Here is a 16171-nt window from a genome sequence, read left to right on the forward strand (position 1 = left end):
GACATATGCAACCATTCCTCTAATAGTAGTCATTATTGCACGAGTTCAGGGAAATAATGCTTGATGAGGATGTTGTCCATCATGCAAGGGACCATACCCAGTACCTGAGCTCTTCTACTACTGTACCGCCGTTCCCGACGACTAGTCCGAGCAGAGCATAAGCTCAAGATCGCCGCTTCTGTGGGACTTGCAGTATTTCAATCTCTATCCTATACAGCACAATGAGTTTCTGGGTGATAGATATTTCTCGAGCTAGGTCTTCGAGAATTACTATACTACCTCATTATCTCAAGATTCCCTCGTGTTGTAGTTTAACGATTAAATAATAATCACCAAACTACGATCCCCAAAAAAAAATCACCCAAAAAGATCGGCAGCGTTCTGGCCCTGGCCTGATCCGGGCCACGCCAATTGGTCCGTTGTGACTAAGCCAATCACCCGGGCAGTCGGCGGAACCTGAGGTTGGAAGCACCACCCCACTAGACGGTCCGCCACCCAACGTTCGTCTTCAAGAGTTGGAAAGCCCACCACTTAACTCCCGGACAAGTTAAAGGGGGGGGCTCGCCAAGAGTCCAACAAAGTACCCGGTACACTGCTGAGCCCGGTGACGCCCCAGCCAGATTGCCGTTGATCGCGTTGATTGCGTACCCTCGAGCTTAAGTCAGCCACTACACTCCCCTGGAAACGTCAACTGTTCTATTTCTATCTACCATCGCCATCTCCATCTCCATCTTTTAACTAAATTCACCCACTTTATCTTCCCCCTCTACTCTACGGAGGACTCGACTTCGCCTCGATCGTCTTCTTCTCTCGTAAAGCTACGACCCTCGTCATGAACAACGGCTAAAGAATCTCTTCATTCTTTTCTCTTTCCCCCCTCCGCCCACCATGTTCTCCATCTCCGTGTCGCCCGTCTCCGTGGGCTCCAACATCTTCTTCGCCTTCGCCCTCTGCTCCATTTCGGCTCTAGTGCTGCTTCTATTGCGCCGCTTCCTCACTATCCGTGCAACCCCGGCCTATTTGCTGGTCCCTATTTTCCTGGCCCTCGCGCTCCCCGCGAGTGTCGTCCTCCTCGTCCCGATCGATCTCGCATCCAGCGCGCGCAATGGCACCGGTCCCAAGGCAATCTGGTTACCCGACCGGGTGGTCCTGGTGTGCTGGCGAATCGCCTACTGGCTCATCTTCATGCTGACCTGGTATGTACTTGCCTGCATCCCGTTTTCTCCGGTCGCATCTTTCAATTTGCGCCCGGTTTGCTAACCTCTTCCGCGTCGTCTTCAGGGCCATCCTTCCTCTGCTCGGCGACTATGTTGACTCCGGATACCGTGAACCCAAAGCACGAATCATTTATTCCCTCCGCTGTAATGCTCGATATCAATTGATCGTTCTCTCCTGCGCCTTGGTCGGACTCATCTATATCTCCATCTCTATTGGGTTTGATCCCACCTCGATCAAGGGTACCGTCATGGCCTTGGCCTACGTCTGGGGTCTTGTCCTCGCCATTTATCTGATGGGTCACGGCTTGGTATCCATCCCTCGCAATCTATTCCGCAATGCGAATGTGAGCGGTCGCCTCAAGCGCATCCAAGCGCATGCTCCCAAAGTGCATGACCGCTTGATGGATGCCGTCAACGAACTAGAAAGCCTGAACTCGCAAGTCGCTCAACTCCAGCAGCGCAAGACCGGAACTGCGCGCGACTTCCAGGAATGGATCGAAGACCTGTCCGAAACATCCGGCTCCGGCTCTGGTGACGTGCGGGTCCCTATTCTTGAGACCCCGGAGACATCTGGCTCTATTCCCTCGGTCATTACGGAGCGCTATCTGGCCGACTTGACTAGACGCTTGCAACGTGCTCGCCATATGAAGGCGCGGTTCGTGGATGAATGGGATCGCGTGGTGACGCTGGCTGCTGACCTCCAAGCCATCATCAATTCAGCAGCGTCGAAGAAGCTGGAGTTTGGCACTGGCCCCCGCCGCTCATCTTGGCTACCGAAAGTCAAGTTTTTGAATCCCTACCTGCGCTATCAACTATATTCTAATGTCATCCCGACACTACGCTTGATCTTCGGTGCTGTCTTCGCGGTTGCCTCGGTTTGCATTGTCTGGTCAGAATTGATCAAGTCCTTGGCCCCACAATTCTCTGCCATTACTTTGACCGTCGTTCCCAACTGGAAGGACGAGAAGCCTCTTGGCTTTGGGAGCCAGGTCATCGCCTCCCTTTGGTTACTGTACATGTGCTCTGCCGCTCTGGTCGGCGTCAACGACGTCAAGGTTTGGGGCAACAGGGCCTTGGTGCGCCGCAACACGTATGGTGAGAGCGCGTGCTGGTACGCCAGTCTCGTGGCTCGTCTTACTGTTCCCATCGCCTATAACTTCTTGACTTTCCTGCCCAAGGACTTCCGTCGCACAACCACCTTCTACGAGTTCCTGGGTCGTCTCATCAACCTGACGCACCTCGGCAAGGGATTCGATTACATCTTCCCCATCTTCATTCTCCTCCCCATCTGCGCCACCCTATTCAATCTATACGGTCGGGTCAAGAACATCTGTGGCTTCGGTCTAGCAGAGGACGATGACCTGCACGACGTCGAGAACAACCCAGCCGGGTACGGCATGGGCGGCTGGCGCGAGGGCCGCGATCTCATCGAGCGCGAGCTCAACGGTTTTGGCTCCCTGGCCGTTTCCTCACGCGGCGGCCGCTCAACCTGGGCTTCAGACCGCAGCGACGATGAATCACTCGGTTCATCACGTCTGCGCGTCGCCACTGCTGAAGGCTCCCGGTCCCCCCGGCCAACCCAACGCCCCGTCACCGCACCTACCGTGGTCGATGGCGAGGAAGAGGAAGAGGAGAATTTCTTCCAATCCTTCGCACACCGCGTCCGTAACACCTTTGACACCACCAACAAGCCGCAATGGCTTCAGGGCGAACCCTTCCGCTTGCCTCGCTGGATGTCGGGTGACAATAACACAACCACCACCGAGGAAGGTGGTGTGACGCGGCTGTTTGGCGGCCGGGCCGTCCCTGGCCGACTGCGTCTGGGTTAAGCATGTGCTTGACCGGGCTTGGATTGAGTCGTTGTATTTTTTTTCCTCTTCTTTGGTTGCATGATGCGGTGTTGGGGCCTTCATTGTGTTTTTCTTAAGCTGCTGGTCAGCGGTAATATAAACCCTTTTATTATGTACATACTAGCTTCTTTCATTTGTCGCATGTTCTATCTCATACAAATTCCCCATATATTGTATCCAAGCTCAGGGTTTTGATAGTTCGTGGGATAACTATTCATTCCTTGCTTGAAGGTTGGTCGTTGCACATCAGGAGTCATGCCATCCCCATGGAATACCCGCTAAAGGGTCCACCGCTATATAGGCGGTGTGAAAGTATTCCAAAAAGAGGGGTTATTGGAAGACAGCAACACATATACTACGATAATCTCAAAAGGGGGGAGGGGGTGTCGTCGACCTAGCAATCTTGTATCGTCGTTTGAGTAATTCCCATAATAGAGGTATCCGACAAGGTCCTACAACTACTCTTTGAGATGTCTGCCTATGATCCTCTTCCTATACTGAAATTTTTATTTCATGTATGATCCTTGCCCGGTTCTCGCTGCCCAACAGTTGCCCACTGCGGTTGAAAACGTGATATGACGAGATAATACGAGCTGCGGTCGCGAATCGCGCTTTGACGATGGGTGTTGATGTGATGCACCATTCTTTTATAATGCTTCTTCGCCGATTCAGCAGGCCCTAGTTGAGACTTGAGGCTCCATTTTCGAAAGGTTTCTAAAACTTTGTGTTGCCCGGTTTGAACTACGATTTATCGACCACGGGGCTTAAGATGGGGCGTGTTTTGAACTGCTCCTTCACTAATAGAACGTTCGATGCTGATCTAGACGTTGTGAGTAAGAATTCATGGGTTTCTGGACCTCCAATAAGCGCTTTTTCTCACCCAGTCAATATTTCCTGTAGGCTGGAGAGGGAGTTGGTATCCTTGTTCTCCCGGACTTGATTCATGACAGCTGACAGAGCAAAAGGTAGTTGTCGCGTTCTTGGCAACAGCATGGTGTACTTTCATCGTGGCAATGATTAGCTACTTCACACGAGATTGCCTGCCTTCCGACCAACTCAGTGGTGCCGACTGGGTCTTTTCCCCGATTCTGGACAAAATCCCGGCCTACTTTCATCGCCCGAAGACGGTACAGAATGTTATGCTGATACTGGGGGACCTGCAACTTGTCACAGGTACTTCGATATACCTGGTTGCATATAGCAAACATTCCAGCATCACCCAATATCATTTCAATATCGCTATCTTGCAGGGACAGATGGCGCTAGCCATGTACACGGTAATTGCACTCGCAACCCGAGATATTCTTCGCAGAAGCTGGTTTAAACGATCCTGGAGATGGCCATGGGTCATCACCATCTGCATCGCAGACATGATCAGCAGTTTCATCATATGGGATGATGGCTTTCTAATCAACCTGAACTGGGGACTGCCTATGCAGTGTGCGTGGAGAAATATCGGTCGCTATAGCGGCAGTGCCCTTTTCATGCTCGTTCTGGACGTGTTCACGTCGTTGTCGGATATTTCGTACGCTACTGTTCTTTTTTTCCCGTCTTTGGTACGCTTCAACGTTCTAAATCGAATTCCGGACTTGATCTTGGAACTTTCTCTATTCGTTTTCAAAAGAGCCTGCAGGCTTGACCAGCAGCGCATGGCAACACGGAGCGCTATACTACGGGCTGCGATGACGCCTATCACGAAACTTTTGCTCTTTCTTGCCGGCCTAATATTCCTTATCGCTCTCTGTGTTACGGATATTCTGGGCTCACAAAGCCTCCAGATCCTCTTATCCTACATAAAGCTATCAACCAATTCTGCCCTTGTTATAACCCTAAGGCAAAATGCCCAAAAGAATGGAATGGAAGGCGACGAAAACTCATGGGGATTTGGACAAATCTTGCCTCTCTTACTCCTAACCTTACCCTTTTTTCAAAGCATGGAAATGATGCTAGGTAACTTCCCACAATGTCTATCCTTTATATTTTAGAGCAGTGATCGCTAATGAGTGCCATAGACCTTAAAGACACTAGTCCTATAAAGTCTGGAAGCTCAGCATCGTGTCCATCGAAAGAGAATCACACAGAGCTTACCACCAACGAGGAATCGTCAGCGCAACACCAGCAGCTTAGTGGCGAGCCGGAACAACTACCTACACGCGACTCCCAAGAAACAGTGCACTTCCCCTCGGAAGTTGACTCAATTCTATCTATTTTCCCCTCTAGCCAGAGTACACTGGATGCGGTAGATCAAATTGTGCCGGAAAGTGGCCGCCAACAGAGAGTTGACACCGAAATGGGCCGCTCTATGTCGTCTACCCAAAATCAAGCCCATCAACTACCTTCCGGGGGCTCTCTGAACGTCTTCAAAATCGCACGAGACAAGTCAGTGGAGGAAGTTCGAGATTATCAGAATGGAAACTACAGGAAGCTTAGCATGGTGTCCGTTGGGATCAGTTATTTTATGATACTCTTCTGGTACCATTATGCACTGGGGACTGAAATAATCACTTCAGCGGTGATAGATAATCCGCTCGTGTCCAATGCATAGTGCGTCATTGTCAGGGGATTGTTGCACCCGCCATTCCAACCGATTCTCGAACCACAGCCTGCTGGCGCCCATGGACCGAGGATCAATAGTATTCGGAAAGAAAACCCAACTTTTCTTTGAGCTACAACAGATACGAACCTATGAATTTTCGGGGTCGGATTTGGCCGATATCAACTTATTGGATCCATCACACTCATTTGTTTTTCACCTTGTGCCGACAAACTGACGGCTGACAGCAGTTTCACTGCCGCTTGACGCTTAAAAGGCCCCCTCCCTCTAAACCGGGATGCACTGTCGTGTAGTTGGCCTTGGCACTGGGGTTTTTCGTTAGGAGTACAAGTGACGCTGTTGATTATTTATTCTATACGTTTTCATGATCTGATACCTCTTCTCATGCCATAGTGGGCTAAATAGAACCTGCGTCGAGTGCTTCTAGACATCCAGTGTGTCCAACAGGTAGTCTATCCTAAGTGCCATTTTCTCAACATACTTCACAAATACCTCCCAATCTCATGCTAAAAATCAAAAGACCATAACTATAGCTACCTAATTGGCGCCCCTTGCACCAAAAAACCATACAACAGCTCACACAAACCAACAAAAAATATATGCAAAAAGAAAGATCCATTGCCCTCGTCCAGGTTCGAACTGGAGACCTTCGGATTACCACCCTGTTGAGGCAGGGTCGTCATAAGATCCATATGAGACCGACGTCATGACCAACTAGACCACGAAGGCGATTGGATGAACATTGGCGAGGAAAAATAGTTGTTGACTCGGTTTGTGGGTCGGGTGGAATTTTCGGGATCCGGATGGATCACGTGATTGTGTCTGCCCTCTTAGTTTGGGGGAGAGAAAAGTTGGTGGAGAGTCTGTTTGTTGGTGTTTTGTTGAATTGTGCTCTGGTTGTGCTGGGTGTTGGTTATTGTTGTGTCTGTTTCATAGTTCTGAGCCATGTGGGAAGGAAGGGATGTCTGTCGCATAGGTAGTTTTGGTTTGAGGGGGATGGAAGCAGATTCAATTGGATTCTAGAGAACATGTGCTTTTCTTTCCTCGCTGTGTTCGGTGTCAATTTACGACGGGATTAGGTCCTGTCTACGCTTGAGGCCTCGGTTGTGGTGTTTGTTCATCTTGTATAGACTTGGATATGCTCCCACCTACTATTTCCTTCGGCGATATATTCCGGCATGGAATCTACAATTTCGATGCTCAAGGTATGCTGTAATAACGATATAGCATTAATTATGGCGAACCCCCCCCAGGCCCCTAAGCAGCAATTACTAGGTAGTGGGATATCTCTATCGACGGCGGGAAGTAATTTTCTTCTGGATAAACAACAACAGCGTACAGCATGGAGGATTTGAACATGAGGGGTATATCCGATGACATCATAGGCCCAAATCGGCCTATACATACCCAACAACATTCTTAGAAATTGTAGAACTTTGAGGCATTCGATTGGCTCTATTATAGTCAATAAGACCGAGCGCCTACATTGGGAGATGAATATATGGTTTACCATGTGGCAATACTTTAAGAAGGTGGTCGATACTGACACAAGCCAAGACCCCAGAGACACTTAAGAAACGGGGCGTAGTTTTGTTATGTACAGCCTTGTTAAGGTGCCCGGTGCAACGTGGCTGTGTCAAACATCTCACACTGCCAACTCCATCCAACAGCATCAGCCCTGCCTCCAGAAACACGGGTGATTTTAAAGAAACCCAAGTCAGCATCAGCATCCCCCATGGTTGAGCCCCACACACTCAGCTCTACGGGATGATGGATTTGATCCCGCCGTCATACAAGTCCGCAACGGACCGAGATGCATGGGCCATTATCGCCCATTACATCCCTTCTAGTGATCTATGTGCTGCCTCACTGGTCTGCCATCGATGGCACGATTTGTTCATGCCATTCCTCTGGGGTGACCCGGCGTCGCATTTCGGTACAGAGAATGACGCAGTCTACGGTAAGACTATGATATCCCCATGCATGCGGGGTTTAATCCTATGCTGACCGAATATACCAGTGGCCCTGACGCGGTTTAGAAGAACTCTGAAATATGCCAGGCGAGAAGTACGGGCACTAACGCATACGCTTCATTTACCTCCGGCATTATCAGAGATCTACGGCGGTCCCCGACCGGGTTGGCTGAGAGATATTCTGGAGTATTTGCCCTGTCTGCAATGCTTGATGGTCTCAAGGCTACCATTCTTTGATCACAATGCGATGGTTGCTTTGAAAAATCACCCCAGATCCAGTGAATATAATGTCCGCCTGTTGTTAGCGGATCATGAACCCAACACAACTTCAGCCGGCCTGGCGGAGACTATACTTCGGTTTCCCCGGCTGACCTACCTGGACCTCTCGTATACTAGGTCAGCACGAGATCAAAGCGTTCTGTCCTCGCTGTCTCAGCTTGAAAACCTCCAAGTGCTGAAATTGCGTGGTATTGGATTGAAGGATACCGATGCCGAGTTCCTGGCAAATGCCATTGGAACTAGGACTCGATTCCTGGACGTGCGAAACAACATGCTCACCGACATGGCAGTGCGTTCCTTACTGCAAGCATCGTTTACTCCACCAGACCGAGCAAATGAACCAAGTCCAAGACGAAATGGTATTTCACCTGACCGAGCTCCTCCAGCAACTCACCACAATCGCCAATCAGAATTTCTCAAATCCCCAGACCTGGATGAGCAATATCTCAAGTTTCTCGCACAGCCTGGCTCAAATAATTCCTGGATAGAAGACCTGCCCTACACAGGGATCACCCATCTCTACATCGCCAACAATCCAATCACAGTTGAAGGTGTTGCAGGCCTCCTGGCTTCATCTCGCCTCAATGCTCTTGATGTTGGTACCGTGAACACCGCAGACGTCATTCATAAAACGGCTTCCAAACATGGGATATACCCTGGATCTGAGAAGCTAGTACCTATCCTGGGCAAAATCGCCGGGGATAAGCTTACTTACTTTCGGGCTCACCATGCCGTTGTTACTGCGGAGCCTCCGGCGAAAGACTCGGTACCTAAAGGCGACTACCTTCCCGAGCTTCCCGCCAGCAGCGAGGTACGACATGAAGCTGAACTGGATGCATCACAGGAGATCCATGAGCTACCGGGAGAGAACATTCCGGTTTTCGAGCTCGCAGATACGTCAGTATCGGAGTCTAAAGGTTCGACTGTCACGACTCCAGTTACGCGGCTGTTGAATCCATACGAGGATGAACCATTGTCCGCAGTCAGACGTGGATCTGCGTTTGCACCGGAAGTTGTACTTGATTCAAGTAACGACAGCAACTCCACTGTTCTTAATGGCCCGCCTCCTACCGTCCCTGGCCAGCCAAATGATGAAGGCACCTTACAATCAATTTCCGCACTTTCAGTTCAGGATGACGGATCCGTGGCATCAATACCACGATGCAGCTCCCCAATATCAATCGATGACCCACGAGCCCAAAGAATCCAGGGGCTGCTCGCGAAACGTCCACGGAATCAATCTCTTCCTCTTCGAGGTGGGAAAGAAAGCCGATTTCCCTACCTGCATCCGTCCCATATTCCACATCTAGAGACCTTGGTCTTAACGGACGTGCCCTCGCATATATCACCCAATTCTCCGATCTTGTACACCTTGACTCGATTCATTACAGCTTGTTCCAATGAAGCTCTACTTGCGACCCTCCAAGCCGGATCTGATTACTCCCTTCCACCCGGCCAAGCACGCATACAAGCTGAACAACAGCGTTCTCGAACGCTCTTCGGTCTCCGTCGAATAGTCCTTGAAGTCACACCCACCGATAGCTCAACCCGATTGACTACATGGAAACCTGGAGTCCAAAACTCGAGTACAGGTGACCGTGACTCGGAGGCTCTCTGGGCCGCAGCAGCAGACGATTTCAGCTTCTTCGAAGAAATGGAGTGTGGTATTCCCGAGAACGATCCCGGCAAATACTTCCCAATGGCCGTGCTGAACGAGAAGGTTTCTCTCATGCCCTCGGACGACGATGCGTCGACATATTCACACTCTGGCGCTGAATCACCTTTGCCAAGCCGCCGGATCTCGCAGAGAAGCGTTACATCTGCGGTGCACAGTACGCCTAGCTCGTCTCGACCGGTTGCAAAAGGGTCGCAGCCCACGCTCGTGAAAGAAATCGATCTCGTGGCGGAACTCGCTGCTTTCCGTCGTGCTAAAAAGGCTGAGTATGAGCAGGTCGTGCGTCGGGAGAGAGGGCGACGTAGTACTAATGGCACTGGGAGCTCGAGTTTACTCGCTGCAACGACAGCGCAGATCTCAATGGCGCATTTCGTGGAAGGACATTGGAAGGGGGAGATTAAGATTGTGAGGAACCCGACGTCCAAGATGCGTAGCGGTATGGTGGATATGTATGGGAATTACTTTGAGAAGGGCTATCTTTATCCATGAGTTACTTAGCATATAGCATATACCCTATGACGAAGCCATTCTTCCAAGTGCAAAGAAACGATGGATCTACTGGGAAGTGCAAGTGCCTTTTTAGAGAATTTTTGGTATTTTTCTAGTCTGCAATAAAGCAGACTGATCCTTGCCTCCAGTCATGCACATGCCATCGTAATTTGGCTCTTATACATCGAAGGGGGCACAAGACACTGCGAAACGCGAAGAGAAAGCACATAAAAGAGACGAGAAGGAAATCCTAATCGTCCTTCGTAATTGCGCCCCCCAATCCCCAGAACCGAGTATCTTTTTTGTCGAACACCCTAGTGCCGTTTCCTCCATTTTCGTTGCAGCATTTTAGCTTGTCGAGCTGGAATGCCACAGATATCCGTCGTTCAAGAGCACCACAGCGGGAAAGGAAAACAAAATAAAAAGATTCATTTCAGACTAGTTCCATTTTTATTTTGCTGGTTTGAATGGCGTTTCCTCTCCTTTACATAGCCTTGGCGGCCTGAGGGGGGTTCAGCTTCTTGCCATCCTTGTTGTAGCGAATCCGTGGGGGAGGAGCACGGTTGCGGCGGCCTTCACGGGAACGGACACTGTAGAGGATGGAGTTAGTATGTGGAATGGATCATGGACGAGTCGTAGGATTTGTGTGAGGGCGTGCATACCGAACGATCTTGCCGTGGATAGCGCAGGAGACGCAGTACTGGAGCTTCAGGTACATCTTGGGGACAGAGTACTCGGCGAAGACGGAGGCATCGGAGATATCACCTGTAGGTCGAAAGAAAATATATTAGTCCATTGTTCCTCAGAGAAAAGCGTAGGTTGTGATGCGCAGGCGGCTCTAGTTCGTTCATATGGACGAGGGACCTTGAATGGTCCTTGTCGAATCGAGTCGATCCAAGATCCTCCTTTGCGTGCATAGTGCGAATGGAATGAAGTCACGTCGAAAGGGTCACGTACGGATGGCAGCAGACTCGACCATGTTGCGGATGGTGAAGCGCTTGATGGCCTTGTCCTTGGGGGTGCAGCGAGCGCAGTTGGAGCAGCGCACGGGCTTGACGTGGCCGCGGCCATTCTTGTTACGACCGCTAAAGAAATTCTATTAGTTCCCATGTTCCCTTGCAGGTATGCATTTCACGATAATCCAGTCTCCATTCGGTGTTGAATTCGTCCGTCAATGCGCGTGGGTGACTCTTGCAAAAATAGTAGTCGTATTTCTCATTTTATTTTCGAACTCGAGGACTTGTGTGGCTTGGTATCGAATTCGTCGGGGCGTCATTGCGGAGATTCATATCGGATGGGAGACTGGATTCGCGGGATAGATGGAGGAGGGATCAAGTCTTACTTGTTCGCCCGCTTCTTGACCATTTTGACGGATTGCTCTGTGGAAAGTCAGAGAGTCGATCTGGGATGGAAAGGAGAAAAGAGGGGGAGGGAAACGTACGGGTGTCTTGTCGGGAGTGGGTTGTCGAAGCTCGCTCACACAGACGCTCTGCCGGAATGGATGGGTGGTTGTGTTGTGGGAAGCCCTAAGCCCTTAAGCGAGACCCAGTCACGGGTGATGGACACCTGAATGCCTGACAGAGTGGTGGTGGCCTGACAGATAAGGCGATAAGGCTACAAGGCAGTTATCGGAACTCGAGAATAACCTGATCATCACGTGGTCCAGTCACCAGTTCCATTCCAACCCAAAGTAGACTAGCTCCCGGATCGTAATGTCCTAATTTAGCATAGTAGCATGTCCGACTTCCATACTGTACTTCGCGATCTATACTCCATTATCCTCGTGGGTCTGAGCAATTCTCAACGCTGGCCGATCTACGTTGCGTTGCCATAATGTCGCAAATTCCAGAAATTCCCCCTCGCGTGTACGCCCGTATGCCCAAGAGGTGGCAAGAGGCCGTTGACGAAAAGCGCGAAAAGTCCAGGAGTGTTAGCTCGGGTGCTACGCCAAATTACCGATCGGTCTCTGACTTCTTGGAAGCGAAAGTCCAAGCCCATGGCTGTGAACTCGACTACATTGAAACTGCCTATCAAGGGTTGCAACATACCTTTGATTCCGAGCAGCTCTCGCCAGAGGAGTTCCGGACCGCCATAGGCCCGTTTTTGTCCAGTACTAAACGGGCGAATGAGCAACTTGGAACAATCTGCAAGCAAAGAAAGATCCTCGAGGAGGATATCGAGGAATCTGTTGCAACAAAGCGCCCACGACATGGAGAAATAAGCCTTGAGACGCTTGAACGGGCATATTCTTCCAGCCTTACGGAAAGAGTCATGGCAGCTCGCGCAAAGCAGCCAGGTCGGCAGCAGCCATTCTCTGCACGAAACTTCAAGAAGGCTGTGAATGATTATTACGGCATTAACGCCAAGAATGGAATCGAGTCCGAGGCTGGTTATTGCCATGTACTAGGCAAATTCGACGCCAAAGACATCAAAGCCGCACATGTAGTGCCAAAAAGCTTGAGCACTGACGAGATAGCGCCCCTGTTTGGAGTTAGACAGCTTGTAGCTAAAGATCCTCGGAACGGTAAGTACTTTATTCCTAGTTATCTTTGCTTGGCTGTGGCTAATCACTTTCTAGCTGTGAGCCTGCATAAATCACTTGAAGGAGGCCTAGATAGCGGAAAGATCGTGATTTTACCGATCATCGAAGGCAATGCTAACTCGAACTTACCTTCGAGGTGGAAGTGTGTGCTCACGGACATCAACAGCAAAAATGATACCTTATTCCGATACCCAGGGGGGAGCTTAAGTGGAAGGCTTGTTACCCGCGATCAGTATTACGGAGTATAGACTTTCTAACATGTTCCTTAGGACATCCACGAGAGGGAACTAAGATTCCTTAATGATAACCGCCCCGCTAAACGATTTTTATATTTCCGGTTCATCATAACCTACATCTTCCGCAAAAGAGAGGATTCTCCCGGCAGCAGGTTATTCACCGATCAGGTAGAGAGTGAGAAAGCCTTTTGGCCAAGCCCTGGAGAATACTTGGAGAAATCAACCCTTAAAGCTTTGGCAAGAAACATCTCAGGCTGCGAGCTCCCCGCCTCTCTCACTGCACATACAACCTTCGAATCTAGTGGGGAATTGTCCAAGGCATCCGATGTCAATGCCATCATGCGGACAACGCAAAGTATCATAGATGTCATATCGGGTAGCATACAATCGACTAAGGCTAGGGAAGATGAGAGTCAGACTGGTACCGAAGATGCGGAAGAAGACGAAAGTGACGACGTTATGTATCATAGCTGCTCTGAGTACTAGCAAGGTGCATCAGAAAGTCCATTATTCTTATAATACACTATTGTTATTCGTTCTTCCCAGCTTCACCATAGGATACGGATTGCTTCGCGGAACCAGGTTTTGTTAACTATAGCGCAGCAGAGTAATATTTCAATCCAGGCTTCTGGCTCGTCGTCTTCATCGTCGTCCTACCGTTCGTGCTGGCCAATTACATAAGCCCCGTGTTTACACCCGCCCCAAGCGGGCGATAGTTGAACTTAGCGTGAAAACACCGCCAAACAACCCAAACACCCCTGTTCAGATCGACCATTGACTGCCCTTTTCCCTCTCTCGAACTGGAAGAGACTCCCTTGCTGTTTGCCCTTTTTTCAGTTTCTCGGACCGGTTTCTCATTCTTTCGAGTTTGCTCCACTCTTCTCATCCCCTTCGTCTCCATTTTTGTTGTGTTCCTTCCCCTGGCTTGAGTATGTCGCATACAGGTACTTTTAGGGGAACACCCAATAAGACCATCGGGAGAGGAAGGCTGCCCGACTTCGAGAGCTCGAGTGCTTCCCATATCCCCCGACCTCGCTCAGACCGTCCAGAATCCTCCGCCGCATCCACCACCCACACACCCTCCAGTGACGTCGGAAGTGGCACCATGAGCGCCGCCAGTAGCAGACAGCGACAGAACCAGTCGAAGCGTGATGAGGTGTGTATACTTGCGGAAGCTGTATAGCTCTGAGGATGATCCTCGCGGTTGATCCGCCATTTTTCTACTCGGCTTGCCGGCTAACCAACCCCCGTGTTTGCGTTTTCATAGGCAATCCGTCGTAAGATGGAGGCCGACCTCAATAAGAAGAGGCACAATCCGACCAAGGCAAGGAATGCCCGCAAAGCCCCGCCAGGCACCGTGCTCGCCTTGAAGCCCAGCCAGGCTCTCCAGATCAAGCCCACCCTTAGCATTGCCGAGGCCGCCCAGCTGATGGCCGCAAAGCGGGAAGATTGCGTGTTGGTTACTGACGACGATGAGCGAATTGCCGGTATTTTCACCGCGAAGGATTTGGCTTTCCGTGTGGTTGGCGCTGGCCACAAGGCGCGAGAGGTCACCGTCGCCGAGATTATGACCAAGAACCCCCTATGTGCGCGGACGGACACCAGCGCTACCGATGCGCTTGACCTGATGGTTCGGAAGGGCTTCAGACATTTGCCGGTTATGGACGAGAACCAGGATATTTCGGGTATTCTGGATATCACCAAGTGCTTCTACGACGCGATGGAGAAGCTGGAGCGTGCTTACAGTTCATCGCGCAAGCTGTACGATGCGCTGGAGGGTGTTCAGACCGAGTTGGGCTCCAGCCAGCCCCAGCAGGTTATTCAGTACGTCGAGGCCTTGCGATCCAAGATGTCCGGCCCGACTCTCGAGACTGTTCTGGATGGCATGCCTCCGGTGACCGTCTCCGTCCGTACCACGGTCAAGGATGCCGCGGCATTGATGAAGGAGCACCACACCACTGCCTTGCTTGTGCAGGACCAGGGCTCCATTACTGGTATCTTCACCAGCAAGGATATTGTTCTTCGTGTCATCGCCCCCGGTCTTGACCCTGCTACTTGCAGTGTGGTTCGCGTCATGACCCCCCACCCTGATTTCGCTCCCTCCGATATGAGCATTCAGGCCGCCCTCCGCAAGATGCACGGTTAGTTCTTGAGATGGACGAAATGTAGTCTGGTAAATTGATTTACTAATTATCGCGACAGATGGTCACTACCTTAACCTCCCCGTCATGAACGAGGGCGGCGAGATTGTTGGCATGGTTGATGTGCTGAAGCTCACCTATGCCACCCTTGAACAGGTAAGCCTCCCTGGTTAAGTGCAAGAGATATCTTTGTGAGCGCGAATCTCATTATCGCATATAGATCAATACCATGTCGACCCAGGACGACGAGGGTCCGGCCTGGAACAAGTTCTGGCTGTCAATGGATCACGAGTCCGACTCGATGGTCTCTGGCAGCCAGCCGGCACCTCACACCCCACACCGCTCCGTCATGAGCCCCGATTTGGCTCGATCACAGTACGATAACAGCGTGCTGCCGAACGAGTCTGCTTCGCACCACGGTGGCGAAGAGCACTCTGAAGTGGCTTCTCAGCACCACCAGCACCACCATGCTGAGAACGCTCCGTTCCCCTTCAAATTCAAGGCTCCTAGTGGCCGGGTGCACCGCGTGAACGTTCTGAGCTCTTCTGGCGTTTCCGATCTGGTCTCCCAGGTGACTGCCAAGCTTGGCTCCGAGGTTGAGGCTGTGGGCGGCGAGGCCGTAGTGGAGGAGGGCCGACTCAGCAACACCGGTTATGCTCTGAGCTACATGGATAACGAGGGCGATACTGTTTCGATCACTACCGATCAGGACATGCTGGACGCCATTGATCTTGCCCGTCGTGCCCACCGTGATAAGGTTGATCTCTTCGTTCATGACCCGGCCCAGCCTCCCATCCCTGCCACTGTCGAACCCCAGCCCGTTAAGCCTGCGACCCCCGTCATTGAGGCGCCCAAGAGCGTGACTACAGAAACCCCCTCGGAGGAGCCTTTGTTGAGCAAGCCCCGCCAGGCCTTCCCTGCACACCACGGTCCGGAGGAGCAGTTCATCACTGGTGTTCCAAACGAGCTTCTTCTTCCCGGAGCCATCGTTACTCTGGCCGCGGTCATCGCGGGTGTGTTCATCCTCAGCCGTCCCAGCGGTCGTTGAAAAATACTTGCATCTGCTTTCCGTTTCTAGACATCATTCCCTTGTCCTCTTCGATCTCATATTCCTCCCCCTGAACGTCTCCAAATAATCTCGATCAACCTCCCCCCCCCCCCCAAACACCCTCTTGTTCATTTTTGGCTGCTCTTGGTGATTTCGTTCTGCGAGAG

The 16171-nt window shown here is 51.0% G+C and overlaps 6 protein-coding genes across 6 annotated transcripts; 5 read left to right on the plus strand and 1 right to left on the minus strand.

The window, feature by feature from the left end:
* Positions 1–888: 888 nt before the first annotated feature.
* Positions 889–3046, plus strand: N7496_009927 (LMBR1 domain-containing protein; the record flags this gene model as incomplete). Its single annotated transcript, XM_056702840.1, has 2 exons — positions 889–1196; positions 1282–3046. The coding sequence occupies 2 exons, from the start codon at positions 889–891 to the stop codon at positions 3044–3046; spliced, it is 2073 nt and encodes a 690-aa protein (XP_056551840.1).
* A 1391-nt stretch (positions 3047–4437) lies between these two features.
* Positions 4438–5612, plus strand: N7496_009928 (uncharacterized protein; the record flags this gene model as incomplete). The annotated part of the gene is made up of 2 exons (XM_056702841.1): positions 4438–5017; positions 5080–5612. The coding sequence occupies 2 exons, from the start codon at positions 4438–4440 to the stop codon at positions 5610–5612; spliced, it is 1113 nt and encodes a 370-aa protein (XP_056551841.1).
* Positions 5613–7391: 1779 nt separating this feature from the next.
* N7496_009929 (F-box protein) lies at positions 7392–10037 on the plus strand (the record flags this gene model as incomplete). Its single annotated transcript, XM_056702842.1, has 2 exons — positions 7392–7581; positions 7642–10037. 2 exons carry the CDS (start codon positions 7392–7394, stop codon positions 10035–10037), a joined length of 2586 nt encoding a protein of 861 aa, XP_056551842.1.
* A 484-nt stretch (positions 10038–10521) lies between these two features.
* On the minus strand, positions 10522–11813 carry N7496_009930 (40S ribosomal eS26 domain-containing protein; the record flags this gene model as incomplete). Its single annotated transcript, XM_056702843.1, has 6 exons — positions 10522–10627; positions 10700–10802; positions 10995–11122; positions 11380–11416; positions 11479–11524; positions 11790–11813. The coding sequence occupies 6 exons, from the start codon at positions 11811–11813 to the stop codon at positions 10522–10524; spliced, it is 444 nt and encodes a 147-aa protein (XP_056551843.1).
* A 57-nt stretch (positions 11814–11870) lies between these two features.
* N7496_009931 (uncharacterized protein) lies at positions 11871–13301 on the plus strand (the record flags this gene model as incomplete). Its single annotated transcript, XM_056702844.1, has 3 exons — positions 11871–12561; positions 12616–12665; positions 12849–13301. 3 exons carry the CDS (start codon positions 11871–11873, stop codon positions 13299–13301), a joined length of 1194 nt encoding a protein of 397 aa, XP_056551844.1.
* Positions 13302–13746: 445 nt separating this feature from the next.
* Positions 13747–16004, plus strand: N7496_009932 (CBS and PB1 domain protein; the record flags this gene model as incomplete). Its single annotated transcript, XM_056702845.1, has 4 exons — positions 13747–13971; positions 14083–14956; positions 15018–15112; positions 15177–16004. The coding sequence occupies 4 exons, from the start codon at positions 13747–13749 to the stop codon at positions 16002–16004; spliced, it is 2022 nt and encodes a 673-aa protein (XP_056551845.1).
* Between the last annotated feature and the right edge of the window lie 167 nt (positions 16005–16171).

This window comes from Penicillium cataractarum, assembly GCF_028827025.1.
Source record: "Penicillium cataractarum strain IBT 29864 chromosome Unknown utg000008l, whole genome shotgun sequence".
NCBI classification, from domain to species: domain Eukaryota; kingdom Fungi; phylum Ascomycota; class Eurotiomycetes; order Eurotiales; family Aspergillaceae; genus Penicillium; species Penicillium cataractarum.